The 20,854-nt window shown below is 42.5% G+C and overlaps 1 protein-coding gene across 3 annotated transcripts in view; it reads left to right on the plus strand.

Moving 5' to 3' along the window:
* Nucleotides 1-20,854, plus strand: part of Smg6 (SMG6 nonsense mediated mRNA decay factor) — a 246,475-nt gene that overhangs the window by 21,902 nt on the left and 203,719 nt on the right. For all 3 annotated transcript variants that reach the window (XM_059271180.1, XM_059271179.1, XM_059271181.1), the window contains 2 exons: nt 1,847-1,957; nt 2,505-2,717. In XM_059271180.1, the coding sequence (XP_059127163.1) occupies nt 1,847-1,957; nt 2,505-2,717 (324 nt within the window). The remainder of the gene's footprint in view (nt 1-1,846; nt 1,958-2,504; nt 2,718-20,854) is intronic.

A 20,854-nucleotide genomic window follows, 5' to 3' on the forward strand; every position in this document is an offset into this window, starting at 1 on the left:
GTTTATTTTCTTTTTTCTTTTTTCTTTTTTAACATGTTTTGAAGCATAATGGGGAATGGTGAAAATGTATATGAAGTAGGAGAGCTACTAAGATAGTCTAATACTCTGCTTTGTGCTTTTGTTGTCAGCCTGCCTTCTTTCCTTCCTTATTTCTGTCTCCTCCCTGCCTCCCTCCCTCTCTCTTTCCCTCCTTCCCTTCCTCCTTCTCTCCCATGTGAAATTTCATCCAGAAACTCTTATGTCCTAAGCCCCACTTTGAGCCACTCCTCAGCCTTTTCTCTGAAGTATGGTCTTGGTTATGTTGCTAGGCTGGCCTGGAACACCTGGGCTCAGTCTTCCCGTTGCTGCATCTAGAATGGCTGGGATTATAGGTTCATGCTACTATGCTCAGCTTCCTTTATTCTTTTGTTGCTGTTGTTGGTTTGAGACATGTTCTGGAATTGGCTGTGTAGACAAGGCTGCCCTCAACTTACAGAGATCTACCTGCCTCTGCTGGGGTTAAAAACATGTCATCATGCCTAGCAGCTTCCTTTATTCTTTTCCCAATTGGTTATAAAATAGGCATGAAGTGTTAATTTGCTGAGTTTATTCAATAATGTCCATAGAATATTCAACGTATCTATTAATTTTAAAAACTGTTAACAACTCTTCGTTATGTACAGCTAAGCTCAAGGCATGTGATCATCACCACATTATAGATAATAGATGCTGTCTCTAAATCTAAAGACACTGCTTCAAGGATAATGATAACAATAATAGTATTATTATATTAAAAGTAAGGATGGGCCAGCAGGGCAGCTCAGCAGGTAATAGTGCTTACCTCTAAGCCTGACTACCTGAGTTCAGTCCTTGGGACCCACATGGTTGAAGAATAGAACTGACTCCTGAAAATTGTCCCTGACTTCCACAAATGTGCTGATTCATGCACTTGTGGCTTAAGCATGCCCCCCACCACTAAATAAATACATATGAAGTTTTTTTAGGTTAGGTATGTTGGCACACACCTTTAATCCCAGCACTCAGGAGGCAGAGGCAGGTTCATCTCTGTGCATTTAAAACCAACGTGGTCTATTAGTGAGTTCCAGGCCAGCCAGGACTACATAGTGAGACCTTGTCTTAAAAAAACTAAAAATTAAAAAAAAAATGAGGATATGGGATCTTAGGAAGATTGTCACCTAACTTTTCCAAAATCTCAGTCAAATCCTGGATAAGCTAGTGTTTGAATCTGGGTCTCTCTAGCTCCTAATTTTATTCGTGATTTCATTAGAGCATACTGACTAATAACAATGGGCAATGTGAAGAGAGTTGAACATTCTCTAAAAGCAAAACATAATTGCTGTACACATATATGTATGTGTATATATAATGTTGTTTTGTTTTGTTTGACACAGGGTTTCTCTGTGTAGCTCTGGCTGTCCTGGAACTTATTCTGTAGACCAGGCTGGTCTTGAACTCACAGAGATCCACTTGCCTCTGCCTCCCAAGTGCTGGGATTAAAGGCATGTGCCACCGCCGCCCCAGCCCAAAGTAAATTTTTAAAAAAAGGTTATTGTTCAGTGGTAGGGTATATGCCTCACATGTACAAAGTCCCTAAGTTTAATCACCAGTATTTTTGTTGTTGGTTTTTGTTTTTCAAGACAGGATTTCTCTATATAGCCCTAGCTGTCCTGGAACTTGCTCTATAGAGCAGGCTGGCCTCAAACTCACAGAGATGCACTAGCCTTTGTCTCCTGAGTGCTGGGATTGAAAGGCATGTGCCACCACCACCCAGCAATTGCCATTATTTTTTTTAAAAGGAAGAAAAAAGAAAGTCAATTGACCAAGTGTCTCTGGCTTTTTTCTACAGAGGAGGAAGCTTGATGCTGTATATTATTATATGCGCAGTTTAGCAGCTAGCAACCCTATCCTGACGGCCAAGGAGAGTCTCATGAGTTTATTTGAAGAGACTAAACGAAAGGTGAGTAAGAATGCAGGTGGACTGGTTCCTCCCTAGAAGAATGCATTGCCCTCTGTGCCGAAGTGTTTAACGGGATGACTAAAAGACATCTTTACATAGTCTCACTGGGCTTAACTGGTGACTTCTCAGTCAGCCCCTGTAGAGAATGGACACTGAGCCAGGCTGTGGTGGTGCAACACCTTTAATCCCAGCACTTGGGAGGCAGAGGCAGTCGGATATCTGGAGTTCTAGGCCAGCCTGGTCTACGGAGCTAGTTTAGCTAGAGCTACAGAAAGACCCTGTCTCAAAAAACAAAGGGAGAAAAAAAAAAGGAAGGAAGGAAGGACACTGAAATAGATCTTTAGGAGAGCTTGCTGGGCCTTTTGAGTGTCCCTGTTCCACGCATCTCATTCATAGAATTAATAACACCTATCAGGCAACACATGATGCTCTGTCACTTTGGTACTATAGCAGTCTTTAGCTTTTATAGTCTTTAGGCAACAAACACATGATGGGCTTTCTTGTTAGCTGACCTCGGAGAGTCTGAGCTTGTGTGTCTGTCGTACAGGCTGAACAGATGGAAAAGAAGCAGCGTGAGGAACTTGAACTGAGCCCTGAGCAGTGGCGTAAAGGAAAGAAGTCTACTTTCCGGCATGTTGGGGATGACACCACTCGCCTGGAGATCTGGATTCATCCATCCCATTCTCGGTCCTCCCAGGGCACTGAGTCTGGGAAGGATTCTGAGCAGGAGAATGGTCTGGGGAGCCTGAGTCCCAGTGATGTAAGTTCCTGAGAATGATGTAGTGAGCCGGACTAGCTCAGTAAGTCTGGCTTCCCCAGGTTATACAATTCTGTACAATCTGGGGCCAAGGCATAGACAGCTCCCAGCTTTAAGACATTTATCTGTTTATTTAAAGAAAGAGGATCTCATTCTATATATCAGGCTGGCCTGGAATTCACTATGTAGCCCAGATTGGTCTCTAACTTGTGACAGTCCTCCTGCTTCAGTCTCTCAAATGCTGGACATAGAGGAGTGAGCCCCCATGCCTAGCACCTTCCCACTTACTCTGGAGAATACTACCTACCAATCTAGGTTCCCTAATACCTCCTTGGTTCTCACTTTATCTTTAGCGTGTGCTTCCCTTACTCACCACTATGTGGCACTGTAGAATTTAGTAAATGTAGAATTAGAAATTGTTTTGCTGCTTTAAGTTGAGCATCACCAATATGTGTGAGGATTTGCTGAGATTTTGTACTTAATGCTTCCTTCTTGGTTGGCCTTCTATTTAGAGTATGAACTAAAGCATCATGGGTAGGTTGGTTAGTCTGCTTTGTCACCAGCCATTTATTATTTATTTTTAGATTTGTTTATGTTATTCACGAATGTTTTGCTTGCAGTATGTCTATATACTACATGAGAGTCTGGTGCCGGAGGAGGACAGAAGATGGGGTCAGATTCCCTGGACTTGGAGTTAAAGAGATATTTGAGCCACTGTGGGTGCTGGGAACTGAACCTGGGTCCTCAGCAAGAGCAGCCAATGCTTTTAACCATTGAGCCATCTTGCTACCCCCAAGCCTTTTATGAGGTAACCTCTTATGACTTAGAGTATGCCCACCATTAATGATACAGAAAATAGCATATCCCCTTGTTTTCTTTTCTTTCTGACAGGGTTTGTCTGTGTAGTTTTGGTTTCTGTCCTGGAACTCCCTCTGTAGACCAGGCTGGCCTCGAACTCACAGAGATCCACTTGCCTCTGCCTCCCAAGTGGTGGAATTAAAGGCGTATACCACCACTACCATCGGGCTATCCCCTTGTTTTCAGGGTAGCATTCTAATGGAATGAGCAAGTACTTAGGCTTAAGTGTAATGAACTTTTTTTTTTTTTTTTTTTGGAGACAGGGTTTCTCTGTGTAGCTTTGCGCCTTTCCTGGAACTCACTTGGTAGCCCAGGCTGGCCTCGAACTCACAGAGATCCACCATGAACTTTTTTTAGAGATATGTACCTGATTTTCTAGGAGCACATTGGTCTAGGAGTCATTGGTCAGTTGAAGTGTGAAGAATGAATAGAGGTTAGCTAGAAGAGGAAGGAAAGGAAAATGATAAGTCTGTCCCAGGCAAATGTCTGCCTCGATGTAGATTCCTGAGGTTAGGGAGAAAGAATATGGGGAAACTGCAGGTGTCTGGTTCATTTTTCAGTGAGAGGAATTCAAGTTAGTTGTAGAAGGATTTGAACCAGTAAATGATTTCAGAGATGGGAAGAAATGAATCCAAAGGTCTTGATTAGACATGGGGAGGTCAGAGAGAAGAGGGAGTCAAGAGTGGCACCTAGGTTTCTAATTTAGAAATTGAGGGAGTAGTGCCAGGTGGCCACACCTGTAAGCCTTGTACCTGGAGGCGGAGCAGGAAAATTCCTACAAATTTAAGGGTATCCTGAGTTACATAGTAACTATAGCATTAAACCCTCTCAAAAAACATTAATAACAAAATCCTACAATACTATTCCCCCTACACAAAATAAAACCAAGTAGATGGTGGTTTGTTTCTTATGGTAGAATATAATGGTAGACCAGGCTTTAAGACCATGATAATGAGTTTAATTTTAGACCTGCTGCATTTGTCATTCTGTGGGCGTGACATCGAAGTAAAGATATTCAGATGATAACAGGTGACTGAAGATGAGGGGAGTGGTTTGGATCAAAGTATTTCTTCTTTTGGGGGCTGGAGATGGAACCCAGGGTTGTGTGCTTGCTAGCCAAACACTTTCTATTATTGAACTGTATTCCTAGCCCCCGAAAAGACTATTTTTGAAGGCATCTTGCTAGATAATAATGATACAATGAGAGCTGACTCATTTGCTCCAGAACAAGAACAGAATGAGAGTTGGTATGATGACACAGTGGGTAAAGGTGCCTGGAGCCAAATCTTGTAACCTGAGTTTGAGTCCTGGGACCGACATGGTGGAAGGAGAGAACTGATTTTCACTAATTGTCCTCTGACCTCCACATATGTGCCATGGTACACACATACATACACACAAAGTAAATACAATGTAGAAAAAGATTTTAAAAACAGAATGAAGGCTGAGGAGATGGCTTCGTGGTCAAAGCACTTGCTGTACAAGTGTTAGGACTAGAGTTGGAGTACCCATAATTCAGGGAAATGCCAGGTGCACATGTCAGCCCACCTGCACTTCAGCCTTGGAAGGAGGAGTCTTGAGAAATCCAGAACAAGCAGGCTAGCAAGACTAGTTATATTGACAGGCTCTGGGTTTGGTTTGAGAGACTCTACTTCATTAAATAAGGTAAAAGAACAGTTGAAGATGATTCCAGACACCAGCATCACAAGAACATACACCTACTTGCAAGCATGCATACACATGTATATACTACATACACACACGTAAAAATAGAAAAAGAAAAAAGAACGGGATAAATAAGTTGAAGAACTGAAAAAGATCCTTAACAATCTGAGAAGGGCACAAGACCTGGAGGACAGGTGAAGGCATTAGCCGGGCAAGAGGGCAAAGAATCCTTCTTATAACTAGGGAGAGGGGTACACTGTGGTTTACCTGGGAAGGGAAGGGTCTTTCTGTTTATTCTTCAAGTTGAAAGCATGGTTTTCTAATATGAACCAGTTACAAATGGTAGGATAGGAGAACATCTCAGGTTTTGTTGTTGTTCTTGTTGGAGATGGTCTCTTGTAGCCCAGGCTGGGCTTGAACTCAGTATGTAGCTGAGAATGACCCTGAACTCTTGACCTTCCTGCTTCCACCTCCTTGGTGGAACACCAGACGGTGTTCGTTTGTTTTATTGTTTTTTTGAAACAGCATTTCATACTGTAGCCCACTGGCCTCTGACTCATGACAATCCTCCTGCCTCTGCCTTTTGGGTAATAGATTACAGGTATGAGCTACTGTGTACAACTCTTACTGGTTTAATTTAAAATTTCCATTTATCTTCCTGTTTCCTTTCAGTTTTTTAGTTGTTTTGTGGACGACTTGGGAAGTAGTAATTGATAAATGGAACTACCAACTTCCTATACCATGGGGCTCCCTATTACTGTGTGTTCTAGCACTATGTTTTGGTTCCTGCTCTTAGATCCCTCATTGCTGCTTTTGCTGTTTAGATATTGCAGCCCAGACTGAAGGCCTTTTTAACTAACAAATACGTTGTCTTTTTAGATAGGACAATGCTGTTTAACTTTTTATTTTACTTATTATTGTGTATATATGTATCTGTGCCTGATACGTGGGCCCACATTCCATGGCCCTCAAATGACAGTCAGGACAAATTTGTGGAGTCAGTTCTCTCCTTCCACCCACCTTTAGGTGGGTTCCAGGGATCAAACTCAGGTGGTCAGGCTTGCACAGCAAGTGCCTTTCCTCACTGCAACTTTGGTTTTACAATGTATGTTTCAGGGAATAAATTTCAGCAGGTGAGCTGTCGTCACTGATTCCATGACTTCATTATTTTTGTGTGTGTACTCTTGTGAGGTGTATTATGTGTGCACGTGCATGAGTGCACTTGAGTATACCCTGAAGCCCAAGGAGGTGTCTTTGTAGCACACCTTGTTCTGTAGGTAGGGTCTCTTGCTGAACCTGGAGCTCATGTTATTCATCGAGGCTGATGGCTCCAGGGAGTCTCCTATCTCTGCCCTCTCAGTGCTAGGGTTCTAGGCATATCTGGGATCACACCCAACTTTTACATGGTTTTCTTTTTTTTTTTTTTTTTTTTTTTTCGAGACAGGGTTTCTCCGTGTAGCTTTGCGCCTCTCCTGGAACTCACTTGGTAGCCCAGGCTGGCCTCGAACTCACAGAGATCCGCCTGGCTCTGCCTCCCGAGTGCTGGGATTAAAGGCGTGCGCCACCACCGCCCGGCTTCTATTTTTTTTTTTTTTTTTTTTTTTCCGAGACAGGGTTTCTCTGTGTAGCTTTGCGCCTTCTCCTGGAACTCACTTGGTAGCCCAGGCTGGCCTTGAACTCACAGAGATCCGCCTGGCTCTGCCTCCCGAGTGCTGGGATTAAAGGCGTGCGCCACCACCGCCCGGCAATTTACATGGTTTTCATACTTGCACAGCAAGTGCTTTTAACCACTGAATCATCTTTGCTGCCCGTTTTTAAATTTTTTATTTAACACTTACTTAGAGTGCATGCACATGTGCCATGTTGCGTGTGTGGTTGGAAGAGCATCAGTTCTCTCCTTATCATGTAAAGCCTGGGACTGAATTCTGGTTGTAAGGCTTGGTGGCAAGCAAGCATTTACACACTGAATCATCTCACTTGCCCTAATTTTATTTAGTTTTCATGTGTGTGCACTCATGCCATGGTTAGCTTGTGGAAGTCATAGGTCACCTTCTAAGAGGTGGTTCTAAACTTCTACTTTGTTGAGACAGTCTCTCACAGTATTAGTGCCAGGATTACAGATGTACACCACATAGACTTACGTCTTTTTTTCTTACATTTATTTATTTGTGTGTGTTCACTTGTAAACACCAGGTCAGAGAGCAACCTGCATGAGTCATTTCTCTTCTTCCTCTATGTAGGTTCCAGGGATTGAACTCCTGTTGTCAGGCTTGGCAGCAAGCACTGTACCCACTGAACTATCTTGCTAGCCCAACCTTGAACTTATGATCCTCCTGTTTCTACCTCCCAAGTGCTGGTATTACAGGCTATTGGTGTGGGCCACCCCATCTAGTTTTTAAATAGTGCTTGGGATCATACTTGGAGCCTTGTACATTCTAGGCAAGCATTCTCCCAAACTAAGCTATGCTCCCAGCCTTTTTTTGTTTGTTTGTTTTTGTTTTTTGAGACAGGGTTTCTCTGTGTAGTTTTGGTGCCTGTCCTGGATCTCACTCTGTAGACCAGACTGGCCTCAAACTCATAGAGATCCGTCTGCCTCTGCCTCCCGAGTGCTGGGATTTAAGGTGTGCACCACCACCTCCCGGCAGATGCTCCCAGCCTTTTGTTTTTGTTCTTAGAGTGTCATAGCTTAGGCTGACCTTGAACTCCTATGTAGCTGAGGATGATCTTGAACTCTTTTTGCTTCCTGAGTTGCTGACCTTATAATTATCCACCACCATGCCCAGCTCTGTTAATTATATTAATGGTGTGTGTGTTGTTGGGATTCAACCCAGGGCCTTGAATGTGGTAGAGAAATATTCTGCTGCTGAGCTACATTCCCAAGCCCAATTATTTGAATTATTCAAATATACGAATATATTCCAAAGTAAAAATTCCAAGTAGTTGTAAGTATATATAGAGTAAAATGTGACAATTTGTTCTCCAAACTACTTGTGTAGCTATTTTGTGTTTTTAGCCTATATATCATCATGAGTAAAAATTATTTAATTAAAAAAAATTACATCTTTGAGTTTTGGATTTTCTTTCTAGACTACTAGCACTTTTGAGGAAGAAGCTTATACTTTTGAAGTCATTTTTATCTACTGTGGAAACCACATGGCTGTTTCTGCCTCAGTCTCAGGCCCTAGTCAGCTTCTGTGGTGTTTTATTTGTTTTTTTCCTTTCTTGCAGTAGGTTCCAAAATCTTAGCTTGCTTTTTCTGCTCATAGTGGCACACAGCTTCATAATTAGTTATTGAGTATAGAGATAGTAAAACAACTAACTTATTTTAACCTTAGAAGCACTGGTCATGGGGGAGACAGAAACCTAAATTTTGTCAGGCGCTGTGCAATGGTGTTTCTCTCAGATGGACCACAAAAACAATGGTGGTCCCTCAGTGTACCCGTGTCCTAATGCCTGCCTTCTGGTTCCTCCCTAGTGAGGGTGCTCTCTGAGTTTGTGTAAGACTCCATAATGTTTGTACAGTGACGACATCGCTAACAGTGCTTTTCTTAGACTGTATGCCCATGTTGAACAGTCTTGACTGTGTGATTACAGTGCAGTGTGGCAAGTGTTGTGACAGAGGTCAGCCTGCGAGGCTCCAGGAGCGTGCAGCCAGTGTCCCTACTCTGGGCATGCGCAGGGAGGGTAAAGTGCACTGTTGGGGCATTTCTGCACTGCAGTGAGAGCTTGAAAGCATGAGCCCAGGGAACTCGAGTACTTAGAGTATGGCTGGAGATCAGATGTGAGAGGAGTTCTTGCCAGAGGTGCAGCTGTCTTTTACCGCTTCCTTCCTTTTCTGCATTGAGTCATTACCGAGTACTGCTTCGTCTGTCGTGAACATACTGGAATTCATGACCTCTGCCTTCTCACTGCCGCCGCCGCCGCCGTCGTGTGCCGTCGTGTACTGTCTCCCACACTTGTAATCCTTCACAGCATTTATTTATTATTATTGAAGTTTTGAGACAAGGATCCTCTATGTAGTCTGGCTGTTATGGAACTCACTATGTAGACCAAGCTGGCCTGGAACTCACAAAAATCTTCCATCCTCTGCCTTTTGAGAGCTGGGATTAAAGGCATGAATGAACCACCATGCAGATCTTACCTTTTAAGATGTACCACTAAATGAGCTTCCAAAAATACTCTAAAATTTTTTTTTTTTCCAAATACACATTTCTGGTGATTTTATTTTCTTCTTGAAAGTCTTCGTGCGCATGTGGAAGCCGAGTTGACACTGGGTGTCTTCAGTTACTCTCCACCTTCTTTTCTGAAACAAGAGTCTTTCACTGAACCTAGAGCTCACCTGATCATCTAGTCTGGCCGGCCAATGAGTCCCAGGGACCTGCCTGTCTCCACTTTCCCGATGCTGGGATTATAGGCATGTCCCACTGTCCCCAGCTTTTATATGGGCTCGGGGGACCCAGATTCAGGTCCTCATGCTTTCATGGCAGGCATTTTACCTACTGAGCCATCTCCATAGCTTGTCTTTGAAGTCTTTAGTTTGTCTTTGAATCAAGTCTAAAAGTCTTGCAGTCTTTTGGGCCCATCAGCATCTGACCCCGCCTACTTCCACCCTTGTATCTCGTCCCTTTGTTCCAGTCCACCAGTCTTCTTGAAAGGTCACGATACGGTATCAAAGTCTTCTCCCAGCACCTCCTGGTGATACTCTTTCTCTGACACAGTGTACTTCTCACTAGTTTTGCCAGTCTCAGCCCCATTCTTGTTATCTGTGAAGTCTCAGCCTAGAGTTCTACTCCCCCCGAGCCCCAAGGGAATAATTCTCTAATACCCAAGATTAGCTATTTCTCATTGTGAGTGTATGATGTGTGCATGCCGGTGTGGGGGCTTGAGGTCAATGTCAGGTCAAGTGTCTTTTCTCTGTCTCCTTCTGTCCCTAACCCTAGTTAGAGTTATATACGAGTACATATTCTGCCTTGCCTGGGTGCTGGGATCTGAACTTAGGTCCTCGTAATTGCACAGTAAACACTTAAATCTACTGAGCTAGCTAAATCCCCCAGCTCCCTAATCCTCATTCATGTTGTTACTTTTCTAATTAGTGAAGTAGGTGGCACATGCTTTTAATTCCAGCATGTGGGAGGCAGATAGGACAATCTGTGAGTTTGAGGCCAGCCTGTTCTGTATAGTTCCAGTACAGTCAGAGTTACCTAGTGAGACACTGTCTCAAAAAATAAAACAAAACAAAAAATAATAATAGGTGTAGGTTTGGATGTTACTGTTTACTGTTTCCAAGACCTGTCCCTTGCTGGATTGAAGACTCCGTAAGAGTCCAGTCAGTTTGCTGGGTCTGCAGTGCCTGTATGTAATGACCCTAAGTAAGTCTCAGTAGATCTTGGGTATCTGAGGGAAGAATGAAGAGAAGGCAGCAGGGACCAGAGCTTGTAAGTATTGAGATTTGGAAGTCAAGTACTGAGGGGATCTGGGGAGACTTAATCAGGTCCATGTAATGACCAAATAACCTTCCAGTGGAACAATCATTTGTTTTTCAAAAAATAAACGTTTATTCATTAATAATACTGATAACCTCATTAAATGTTTAATGACAGTTCTTTTTATTAAAAAAAAACATGCAAACAAACAAAAAAAAAACCTCAAAAGGTAAAACATTCCCCCATACTAAGAAAAATGGCCTTTTCTCTGCATTTTTAAGGTAGGCTAGTAGAATAGAGCTGGATTCTTCTACTTCCTAATTCAGTATCACAAGGTGTTTTTGTTTAAATCTCATGAAGGGGTTTGTAATGGAAAAAAAAAGAAAGAAAGAAAAAGAAAAGTGAGCCACATCTGTAGTCCCAGCACTCTTGAGTTTAAGTCCAGCCTGATCTACACAGAGCATAGCCATGGCTACACACAGAAACTCTGTCTCTAAAAACCAAAAAGAGGAAAAAAATACTTTTTTTTCTTGGTTTTTTGAGACAGGGTTTCTCTGTGTAACCCTGGCTGTCCTGGAACTCACTTTGTTGACTAGGCTGGCCTTGAACTCAGAGATCTGCCTGACTCTGCCTCCCAAAGTGCTGGGATTAAAGGAATGCATCACCGCTGCCCGGCTTATTTTATTATTTTTATTAGCATGTTATACATAATAATGGGTTTCATGATGACTTTTTCATACATGCATATGTTTGTTCATGTTTCCCTCTATAATAACCCTTTTATCCCTTCCTCTGCTCCTCTTCTTCCCAGTCTCACTTCCATTGTCTTTTCTTTCCTGCCTTCCTGCCAACTTTCTTCCCTTCGTTGCTTCCTCGACACTGAGTTTTATTAGGAATTGCTTGCAGGAATATGGATGAGGGGTTATTTATAGGAGCATGGATACCTTAGCAGTGGCTAGATCTGTGACGAAAATGTAAATGTCTCTTCTCCCGGCATCCATTATCTGTGATTATAGCCTCAGGGAGGGATGTGGCTTCCAGTTCCCTCCCCAGTCCATGGCAGAATGTTAACCAGACCATTCTTTGCAGTGTGTTGATAACCAGAGCTGCTCAGAGTTCAAGAGTGCAATTCCTTGTCCTTTGAACAACACCTTGTGCCTCTCTCTTGGGTTCTTTAATTTCTTTCTGCCTTCCCGTTGAGCTGTTCTCTGAGCCCTGGAGAGGATGATATAGATGTCCTGTTACAGCTCAGCTTCCAAATTTATTCTCAGCACTTGGTCAGTTACATGTTTCTGCGATAGCCTGCTACAAACACAAACCTCTGACTAAAGCTGACAGTAGCACTGAGCTATGGGCACAAACATTTGCTGTTGTTTATCCCTAAGACAGGGTTTCTCTGTGTAGCCCTGGCTGTCCTGGAGCTCGCTCTGTAGACCAGGCTGGCCTCGAACTCAGAGATCTGCCTGCCTCTGCCTCCTGAGTGCTGGGACTAAAGGTGTGTGCCACCACCTCCACCCCCAACACAAACAAAATATTTAGAAGGCAGTTTGACTGGCATATTGTGTCCACTTAACAAAACACATCAGTAACTTCTCCACTAGGGCCTATCAACTCCTTAGCCAGAGGCTTTTGAGTAGGTTCATAATACCATATGTGCATTCCCTCCTGTGGAGTGGACATCAGATCCAGTCGGAAAATGATTGACTGTCTTCATAACAGACTTGCCACTGCTTCACCAGCAGACTCATTTGGTAGTGTAGCACAAAGGGTCTACAGCTGAGCAATACTGTTGATGACAGCTCTCCTTCAGTAACCCGCACACTACCCTCTGGTACTGAGTGCCAGCCAGCAGTATTTGTAGGTTTTGGGGTTTTTTTTTTGAAGATACGTAGGTGTATGTGTCTGTGTGTGCATGTGCATGTGGAGGCCAGAAATTACCAAGTTTCCCTGAAACTGGTATTACAGACAGTTGTGAGTTACTTGAAGTGTGTGCCATGATCTGAACTCAAGACCTCTGGAAGAGCAGCAAGTACTCTTAACCTCTGAGCCATCTCTCTCTCTCTAGTCTTGCAGTATTTGTTTTTTTAAAGGAAATATTTTGTATTGAAGAAGTTATGTTAATTCATCATCTCTAAATCAAATAAAAATGCATACATAGTTTATAGTAAAAATCACTTACATTCCTACCTCCATAGACAGCACTGTGAAGTATTTGGTAGATATAACTTTAGACCTTTTTCTAATAGTCTATAAGTTGTACATGTAAACACGTGCTTTCAGAACCATGAAATAGAGTGTGTGTGTGTGTGTGTGTGTGTGTGTAACTGTCAGTTGAACCCTGGGCATCATGTATGATAGGCATTGCTACCTGCCCTAGTCCTGAAATACATTATTTAACAAAACTAATCTGTATACAATAATCTGCTTTTTAGAATTATCAATTAGACATATGGTCAGTTCTGCTGTAATGCAACACAAACATTCCTGAAAATCACTATGCTGTATAAAGTTGTGCAATAAAAACCACAAGGCTAGCTGGGCAGTGGTGGCGCATGCCTTTAATCCCAGCATTCGGGAGGCAGAGGCAGGCGGATCTCTGTGAGTTCGAGGCCAGCCTGGGCTACAGAGTGAGTTCCAGGACAGGCTCCAACGCTACACAGAGAAACCCTGTCTTGAAAAAACAAACAAACAAACAAACCCAAAAAACAAAACACAAGGCTTATGGGGAAATGGAGTTGGGGGCCCAACACTTGATTTACTCAGTGATATACTGAAGAAAAAAGAGACAAGACCCTAATTAAAAGCAGCTGTTCAATTTTCTATGTGTTAAACACTTAATAAATATGTAAATAATACATTAAGTAATATAAAAAGAAAATTTCCTTGTGGTAGTGAGCTTCTGGAGGGTTTTGTGAAATCAGAAGGGCAGATGTTGAACAGACGTGTATAGGCGTGGCTTTCAGCGAGGTGGTGTGGAATGGAGGAGGTGGGCACACTTGTAGTCTCTGTGCGTGTTTTATGTGTACTTGCGAAGCTTTGTTTACCGGGAGAAAATTTCTAGTATCCCAGTCGAGCCCGTGCTGGCCTTGAACTCTTGATCTTCCCTTTCTTCTGAGTGTTGAGAATAGAGGCATGTGCTTACCTGTGTTTCTTGTGAGCAGAATCACACATAAGCAAGCACAAAATGTATGTTAATGGTCAAAGTGTTCCTCAGTACACTTGGTCATGATGAAACAAATTCCTCTTTTCTCATCTTTTGTTCTTGTTGTGTTGTGTTTTGTGGTGCTGAATCTAAGGTAGGATCTCATGGTAGGCAAGCTCTCTACCACTGAGCTGTGTCCTGTGTTCCACTTTTTTTTTTTTTTTTTTGTTTTTTGTTTTGTTTTGTTTTGTTTTTCGAGACAGGGTTTCTCTGTGTAGCTTTGCGCCTTTCCTGGAACTCACTTGGTAGCCCAGCTGGCCTCGAACTCACAGAGATCCACCTGGCTCTGCCTCCCGAGTGCTGGGATTAAAGGCGTGCGCCACCACCGCCCAACTCCATTTTTTTTTTTTTTTTAAAGATTGATTTATTTATTATGTATACAGTGTTCTGTCTGCACATATCCCTGCAGGCCAGAAGAGGGCACCAGATCTCATTACAGATGGTTGTGAGCCACCACGTGGTTGCTGGGAATTGAACTCAGGACCTCTGGAAGAGCAGCCAGTGCTCTTAACCTCTGAGCCATCTCTCCAGCGCCCCCCCCTTTCATTTTTTGACATGAGTGTTGTACAGAACTGTTTGCACTTGTTATCTTCTCAGTGTGCTTCTTTCATCGTATGTTCTGTATATCTTTTTTTTTTTTTTTTTGGTTTTTCAAGACAGGGTTTCTCTATGTAGCTTTGCGCCTTTCCTGGATCTCTCTCTCTGTAGACCAGGCTGGCCTCGAACTCACAAAGGTCCACCTGCCTCTGCCTCCCGAGTGCTGGGATTAAAGGCGTGCGCCACCACCGCCCGGCTGTTCTGTATATCTTATTTACAAACATACGTCGTGTATTTTCTCTTTGTTTTTTAAGACGTCTCTGTAGCCCTGGGCTGTCCTAGAATTTGCTTTGTAGACTAGGCTAACTTTGAGTTCACATAGATCTGCCTTCTCTGCCTCCCTAGTGATGGAATTAAATTCTTATACCACCATGCCCCACCATATGTCATGTATTTAACTTATATAACTTAAATTTTTTTTTGTGCATTGCTTGTTCATATTAGCTGTTCAGTTTTGAGTATTAGCAGCCCTTCTAGAATATTCTCCTTTAGCTATTCCTAGAGTTTCTATCATAAACGACTAGAAATTGGGCACATGAATAAACAGGACATTTAAATTAATGTAGTTATTAGTAATGATAAAATGTTCCAACTAGTTTGTTCTCAATCTGCCAGGTGTGGGCTTTGGATGGCTCTTCTCTGAGTGGTTGTGGGAGGGTTAGCTTGTGGGTTGTTGGTTTTAAGTCTTGAGATGTGGTTTGGATTGAACATCCAGCTTGGGAAGGACCTGCCAACGCAGGTGGCATCCTATTGAGAGTCCTGTTTAGAATCCTCCTGCTGACAAAGCTGTTCAGAGTCGTCATTGAGAGAGTGCTGGACATTCATGGTGGCTCTTCCTTAGCTATGTTTCAGACGACAGGAGTACTTATTATCTGAACATAGGATTGTTGCTGTCAGTGAATTAATCAAGGATATTAAATTACAGCACCAGAAGTAATTTTCACACTTAAAGGAAAAGGTGGTAATGGAACTGCTTAGGACTTAAAAAAAAAAAAAAAAAAAGGACCAACAACCCTTTTCAGATTGATTTCTTTAAATTTAAAATTTTTTATGTGTATGAATGTTTTGCCTATATGTATGTATGTACACCACGTACATTTCCAGTGCCTGAGGAAGTCAGAAGAGGGAGAGTGTAAAAATTCGGGAATGGTAGGATGAGGCTGAACCTTCCCCTAGAGCCTGTTCTCAATTGGTGCTGTGGTATTGTGGGAGGAAGTCAGTGGGCTGATGTGTTAGTTTTTGTCACTGTGAAAAATACCTGAGAGAACTTAAAGGGAGGAAAGATTTCTTGGTCACGGTTTTAGAGGTTTCAACTTACGGTTGTCTGGAATCATTGCTCTGGGCTGAGGCAAGACAAGAGTATCATGGTTGCCAGAGCGTGCAGCAGAGGCTGCTCTCACCTCATGGTGGCCAGGATGCAGAGAGAAGATGCCTGTGTTAGCTGGTTCCTCTTCCTCTGTGTTTTGTCTGTCTAATGGTGCTGTCTACTCAGGGCAATTTCCCCTGCTTAGCTTATTCTCTGTGGAAATAATCATCCATATGTGTACATGCCCATGTGTGCTACATACAGAGAAATGTGCTTTAGTGATCTAAGCACCTTGGCACCTCTCAGTCTAGTCAGATCAACCATCATAGCTGGTTGTAGAAGTAACCGTCTTATTAAATAAGAAACACAGAACCAATGCAAAGATGAAAGCCCAAGAGGTCAGAACTAAGAGCCTTACCCTTCACTGTTGCAGCTATCCTCTTCAGCCAAGAGACCTACTTCCTGTGTGTGTGTCTTTATATAGTCTTTCTGTTCTGCCTTCTCATTGGTTGTAAACCCAACCACATGACCTCCTCGTCACTGCCCGTCTGTACAGACCTCCAGGTCTTCTGTGGTTGGTATTGAGATTAAAGACGTGTGACTCCATGCTGGCTGTATCCTTGAACACACAGAGATCCGCCTACCTCTGCCTCCCAAGAGCTAGGATTAAAGGCATGCGCCACCAACGCCCGGCTCGGCTATGGCTTGCTATTAGCTCCGACCCCCAGGCAACTCTATTTATTAACATACAAATAAAATCACATTTCAGTGCAAATAAAATATCACCATAGCTGGTCTCCCAGATTTTGGAAATGATGTTTCTGAAATTTCTTGCTTGCTTGTGATTTTTGCGTTGTTGATTCCTTAACCTTTTAAATTACCTTAATTAAATTTTATGGCTTCTGTAGTGCATATAATGCAGTTGAAGTGATGCAGAGATTAGTATGACCCCTGTTTAAAGATACTAAAATCATGAAGTGTTATATATTTTTAATATAGTGGTTTTTAAGTCCCAGAATTTCATGCATATCTGTAACGTGTTTTGATTATATTCTTCCTCTACTCTTCCCCTCCTTAAATCCTCCTAGGGTTCTCTCCACATCTCCCTTCCAACCTCATGTCTTCTTGTTTTTAATTCTACTGAGTCCCATTAGTGCTGCATATGTGCATAGCTTTGGGGCTATCCACTGATACATGGACAACCAGCCATTGTCCTAAAGAAAACACCCCCAGTAGCCACAGTTCCCATATTTATTAAAATAAGTAAGTAATAAGTCCCCTCCCCTCCCCCTTTATTACCACTGAACTTGGGTGAGTTTTCTGTGAATAATTCCTTTCAATCTAATGTATCTCTCAAGAGCATGGTATTTTGGTAACTTTGATTAATTTTATTTAGTATCTTGCCTGTCAGAGTCAGGGTAATACAGTGGTTACTTAAGAGTCTAGGCTTAGAAAACCTCCGATTTTAAGTCCTAATTTTATTAGCTGTTAGCTATGAGGTCTGACGACTAGTCCATAACTGGCTGAACTTCAGCCTCCTCATCTGCAAGATGGTAGTAATGATAATGTTGGTTCCCAAGGTTTGAGAATCATAGTTCTTGCCTGAAAATTTGCATGTGGATCTGGCTCGAATGTTTTGTGCTTTTTTTAGAGCTAGGCAGCCATTGTATAGAGTTTGTACATGTTCAGTCTGAATTTTCTTGAGAGTTTTTATAATTAAAAAAATTATACTGATGATATTTTCTTCAGACCCATTCTTTGTTTCGCTTTTCAGTGTCTCTTGTGCAGTTTGTATGCTTCTGCTGCCGCTGCCACTACCACAATGTAGAGAAAGCTGCCATGTGTGGGTGGCACATAGCAATGCCTCCTTCCTTCTTCTCCCTCAGGACAAGCATGGGTTATTCCTCCACCCCACAGGACAAGCATGGGTTATTCCTCCACCCCACAGGACAACCATGGGTTATTCCTCCACCCCACAGGACAAGCATGGGTCAAAGCCTTGGTTTCAAAGCCTGTTCCTTAGACAGGATCACTTGGCACATTTTGGAGTGCATTCTAGATATTGGGCATTCATCATGATACATTAGGCTTGCAGTTTCAGAGCTCCTGCCAATGTGAAGGGGCAGAAATGCATTTGCCCTCATTTACTCTGGGCAGTGTAGAATGTTCAAGAAGAACTGCACTTCTGTGTTTGCTAGTAGGCAAATGTCTCATCTCTGATAACTCAGTTGTTTTGTTCCCCATAATTATGTGATCATGGCAGAGCAAGATTAATTTTTTGGCTTTATGGATGAAAAGATTTCATATTTGTTTTTTTTTTTTGTTTATTTGGTTTTGGTTTTTTGAGACGGGGTCTTTGTAGCCTTGGCTGTCCTGGAACTTACTATGTAGACCAGGTTGGCCTCTAACTCATAGAGATCTGCCTGCCTCTGCGTCCCAAGCACAGGAATTAAAGGCATGTGCCACCATGCCATGCTTCATATTTGTAAATTGAGTATCAGATTTTTTTTTTTTTTCAGGCTTGCTGTGAGTCGATTGGTTTCCTGTCAGTCCCTAGTTGACTTTTCTAGTTTGTAGTGTGACTCTCATGCTATATTCCTTCACCCTGGGAGCAAGTTTAAAGTATGCTTCTGTGAATGGAGATTTGGCAGTAAGCATACAAGAGTTCATGGCAGCCTCTATATGGCAAGGCTCCAGGTTGGCTCTGCTTTTCATAGGCTGTAGGAACAGCTCAGCTAGGTTTCTGTCAAAGTCAGAATCAGGGCCTAGGATTTTCAGAGGATATAAAATGCTCTGTGAGGAGCAACTCCTAACAAGGCCTAGGGCAGCTTCCTAGACCATGTTGGCCTGTGGGGCTGAGCTCTTCTCTGCGGTTGAGTGCATTGAAGTTTCTCAGAGCACACTGGCCCTACCTTCAGACCTGTGGCACCCCATATGACCTCGGTCACCAAACCACTTCAGGGCTTTATTTTTATCCTGGCTGTTCATTTCAAGATAGGAGGTTGATTTCTTTCCTCTAAAGTTCTCTGGGGGAAGAAACAGTGCCAGGGTGCAGTAGAGGCTGGTTAAACACCAAAACCACACTCTTTGTGTTTCTGGGCTTGCGACGTGACATGAGCTGTGCTGCAAGCACCAGCTTCCACACTGTGAAGAAGCTTCAGTCCATGTGATTCGCTTCCTATTTTTGACAAGTAAAACGGCGTGGGGGAAAAGGTGCCCCTTCCCAGACATTTAATCCGATCAGATGCTAAGAGTTGGCGTTTTCTTTAATCCAGCATTTCCCAATTTTACGTTTTTCATCTTCTCCAAGGTTGATGGTGAGAACTCTCACAACTTATTAGGTCTCAGGAAGCCAGATTACCAACATATCCTGTTCGCGTGCATGAGTGTATTCTGTTACCCACAGGCCACTTTCCACCCCACATGACCTTCAGTCACCATCCGGAAAGTCAGGACCCAGATACCAGTCAGAATTTCCAAGCTTTGGTTTAGTTTCGACATTTTAGAAAATGTTAATGATAGTAATTGTACAGAAAAGTCTTTTGAGTGGCACGCACAGCAAGTATGGAGTAATACATCCTGGAGGTGTGTTCTTCCAGTAATGTGTTTGAAAGTGAACATTCAGAAGAAAACATGAAGCAGCTAAAATGCACAGAGGAAGAGAAAGGGTGATGAGACACATTCTTCAATTCTTGGATCTTAATTAAAATTACTACTATTTTGTTGTTGTTTTTCCGAGACAGGGTTTCTCTGTGTAGTTTTGGTGCCTGTCCTGGATCTCACTCTGTAGACCAGGCTGGCCTCGAACTCACAGAGATCTGCCTGGCTCTGGAGTGCTGAGATTAAAGGCGTGTGCCACCACCGCCCCGCTAATTATTACTTTTTTATTTTGTGTGTGTGTGTCTGTGGAGGTCAAAGGACATCTGTGGGAGTTGGTTCTCTTCATTGTGTGGCTCCCAGGGATTTGAACTTACGTTGTCAGGCTTAAGAGCATGCTCCTCTTTGCCTGCTGAATTGTCTTGCCAGCCCCAGTTCTTAGCTAGTTAAGCTTTTAGTCTTTTTAAGACTTTTTTTTGTAAATATTTTTTATTATTTGTAGTTGTATGTATAGGTGTGAACATGTGAGTACAGATGCTGGCAGAAGCCAGAGGTGTTGATGACCCTGGAGCTGGATTTGTAGGCAGTTATTAGCTGTCTAGTATGTATGCTAAGAACCAAACTCGGATATTATGCAAGAGAAGTGCCTGCTCTTAACAGCTGAGCCACTTCTCTAGCTCCAGTAAATTTTTTAAATGAACTTTCATTTTATGTGTATGGGTATTTTGTCTGAATGTCCAGAAGAGGGTGTCTGTAGTAGTAGTTTCTCTTTGGATTACCAGCCAGCAAATAATGACACAGAGACTTACTATTAATTATGAAGGCTCAGCCTTGGCTTAGGCTTGTCCCACTACCTCTTAGAACTTGAATTAACCCATATTTTAAAATCTACATTCTACCACATGGTGTTACCTCTCTTCCGTCTTGCACATACCTCCCCTTTCCTCTCCATGTCTCCCGGCATTTCCCTACACGTTTAAATTTCTCCTCCTACTTCCTCTGTCTGCCTGGAAGTCTATACCTCCTGCCTAGCTACTGGCCCTTCAGCTTTTTATTACACCAATCACAGTAATACACCTTCACACAGTGTACAGATATCCACAACAGGTGTCAGATCCCCCAGAACTAGAGTTATGCATAGTTATGAGCTACCACATGGGTGCTAGGAACTAAACCCAGCTCATCAATAGCTCATGATCTTAAGTGTGGAACCAGTTATTATATATATTATTGATTGGGCATACTTACACATGCGTTTAATCCCAGCAAATGGGAGACAGAGGCAGGTAGATCTCTGTGAGTTTGAAGCCAGCCTAGTCTATGTAGCAAGTTCCAGGCCATCTAGGGATGCATAATGAGGCCCTATCTCAAAAAAACAAACATTATATTTATTATTCAAGTTGTTTATAACATACTATGCCATACTTTATTTTATTCACATCTCTGTTTTTTTAAGGATTTTTTTTTTTTTTTTTTTTTTTTTTTTTTTTTT

Source organism: Peromyscus eremicus, chromosome 8a, assembly GCF_949786415.1.
Source record: "Peromyscus eremicus chromosome 8a, PerEre_H2_v1, whole genome shotgun sequence".
Classification (NCBI taxonomy): Eukaryota; Metazoa; Chordata; class Mammalia; order Rodentia; family Cricetidae; genus Peromyscus; species Peromyscus eremicus.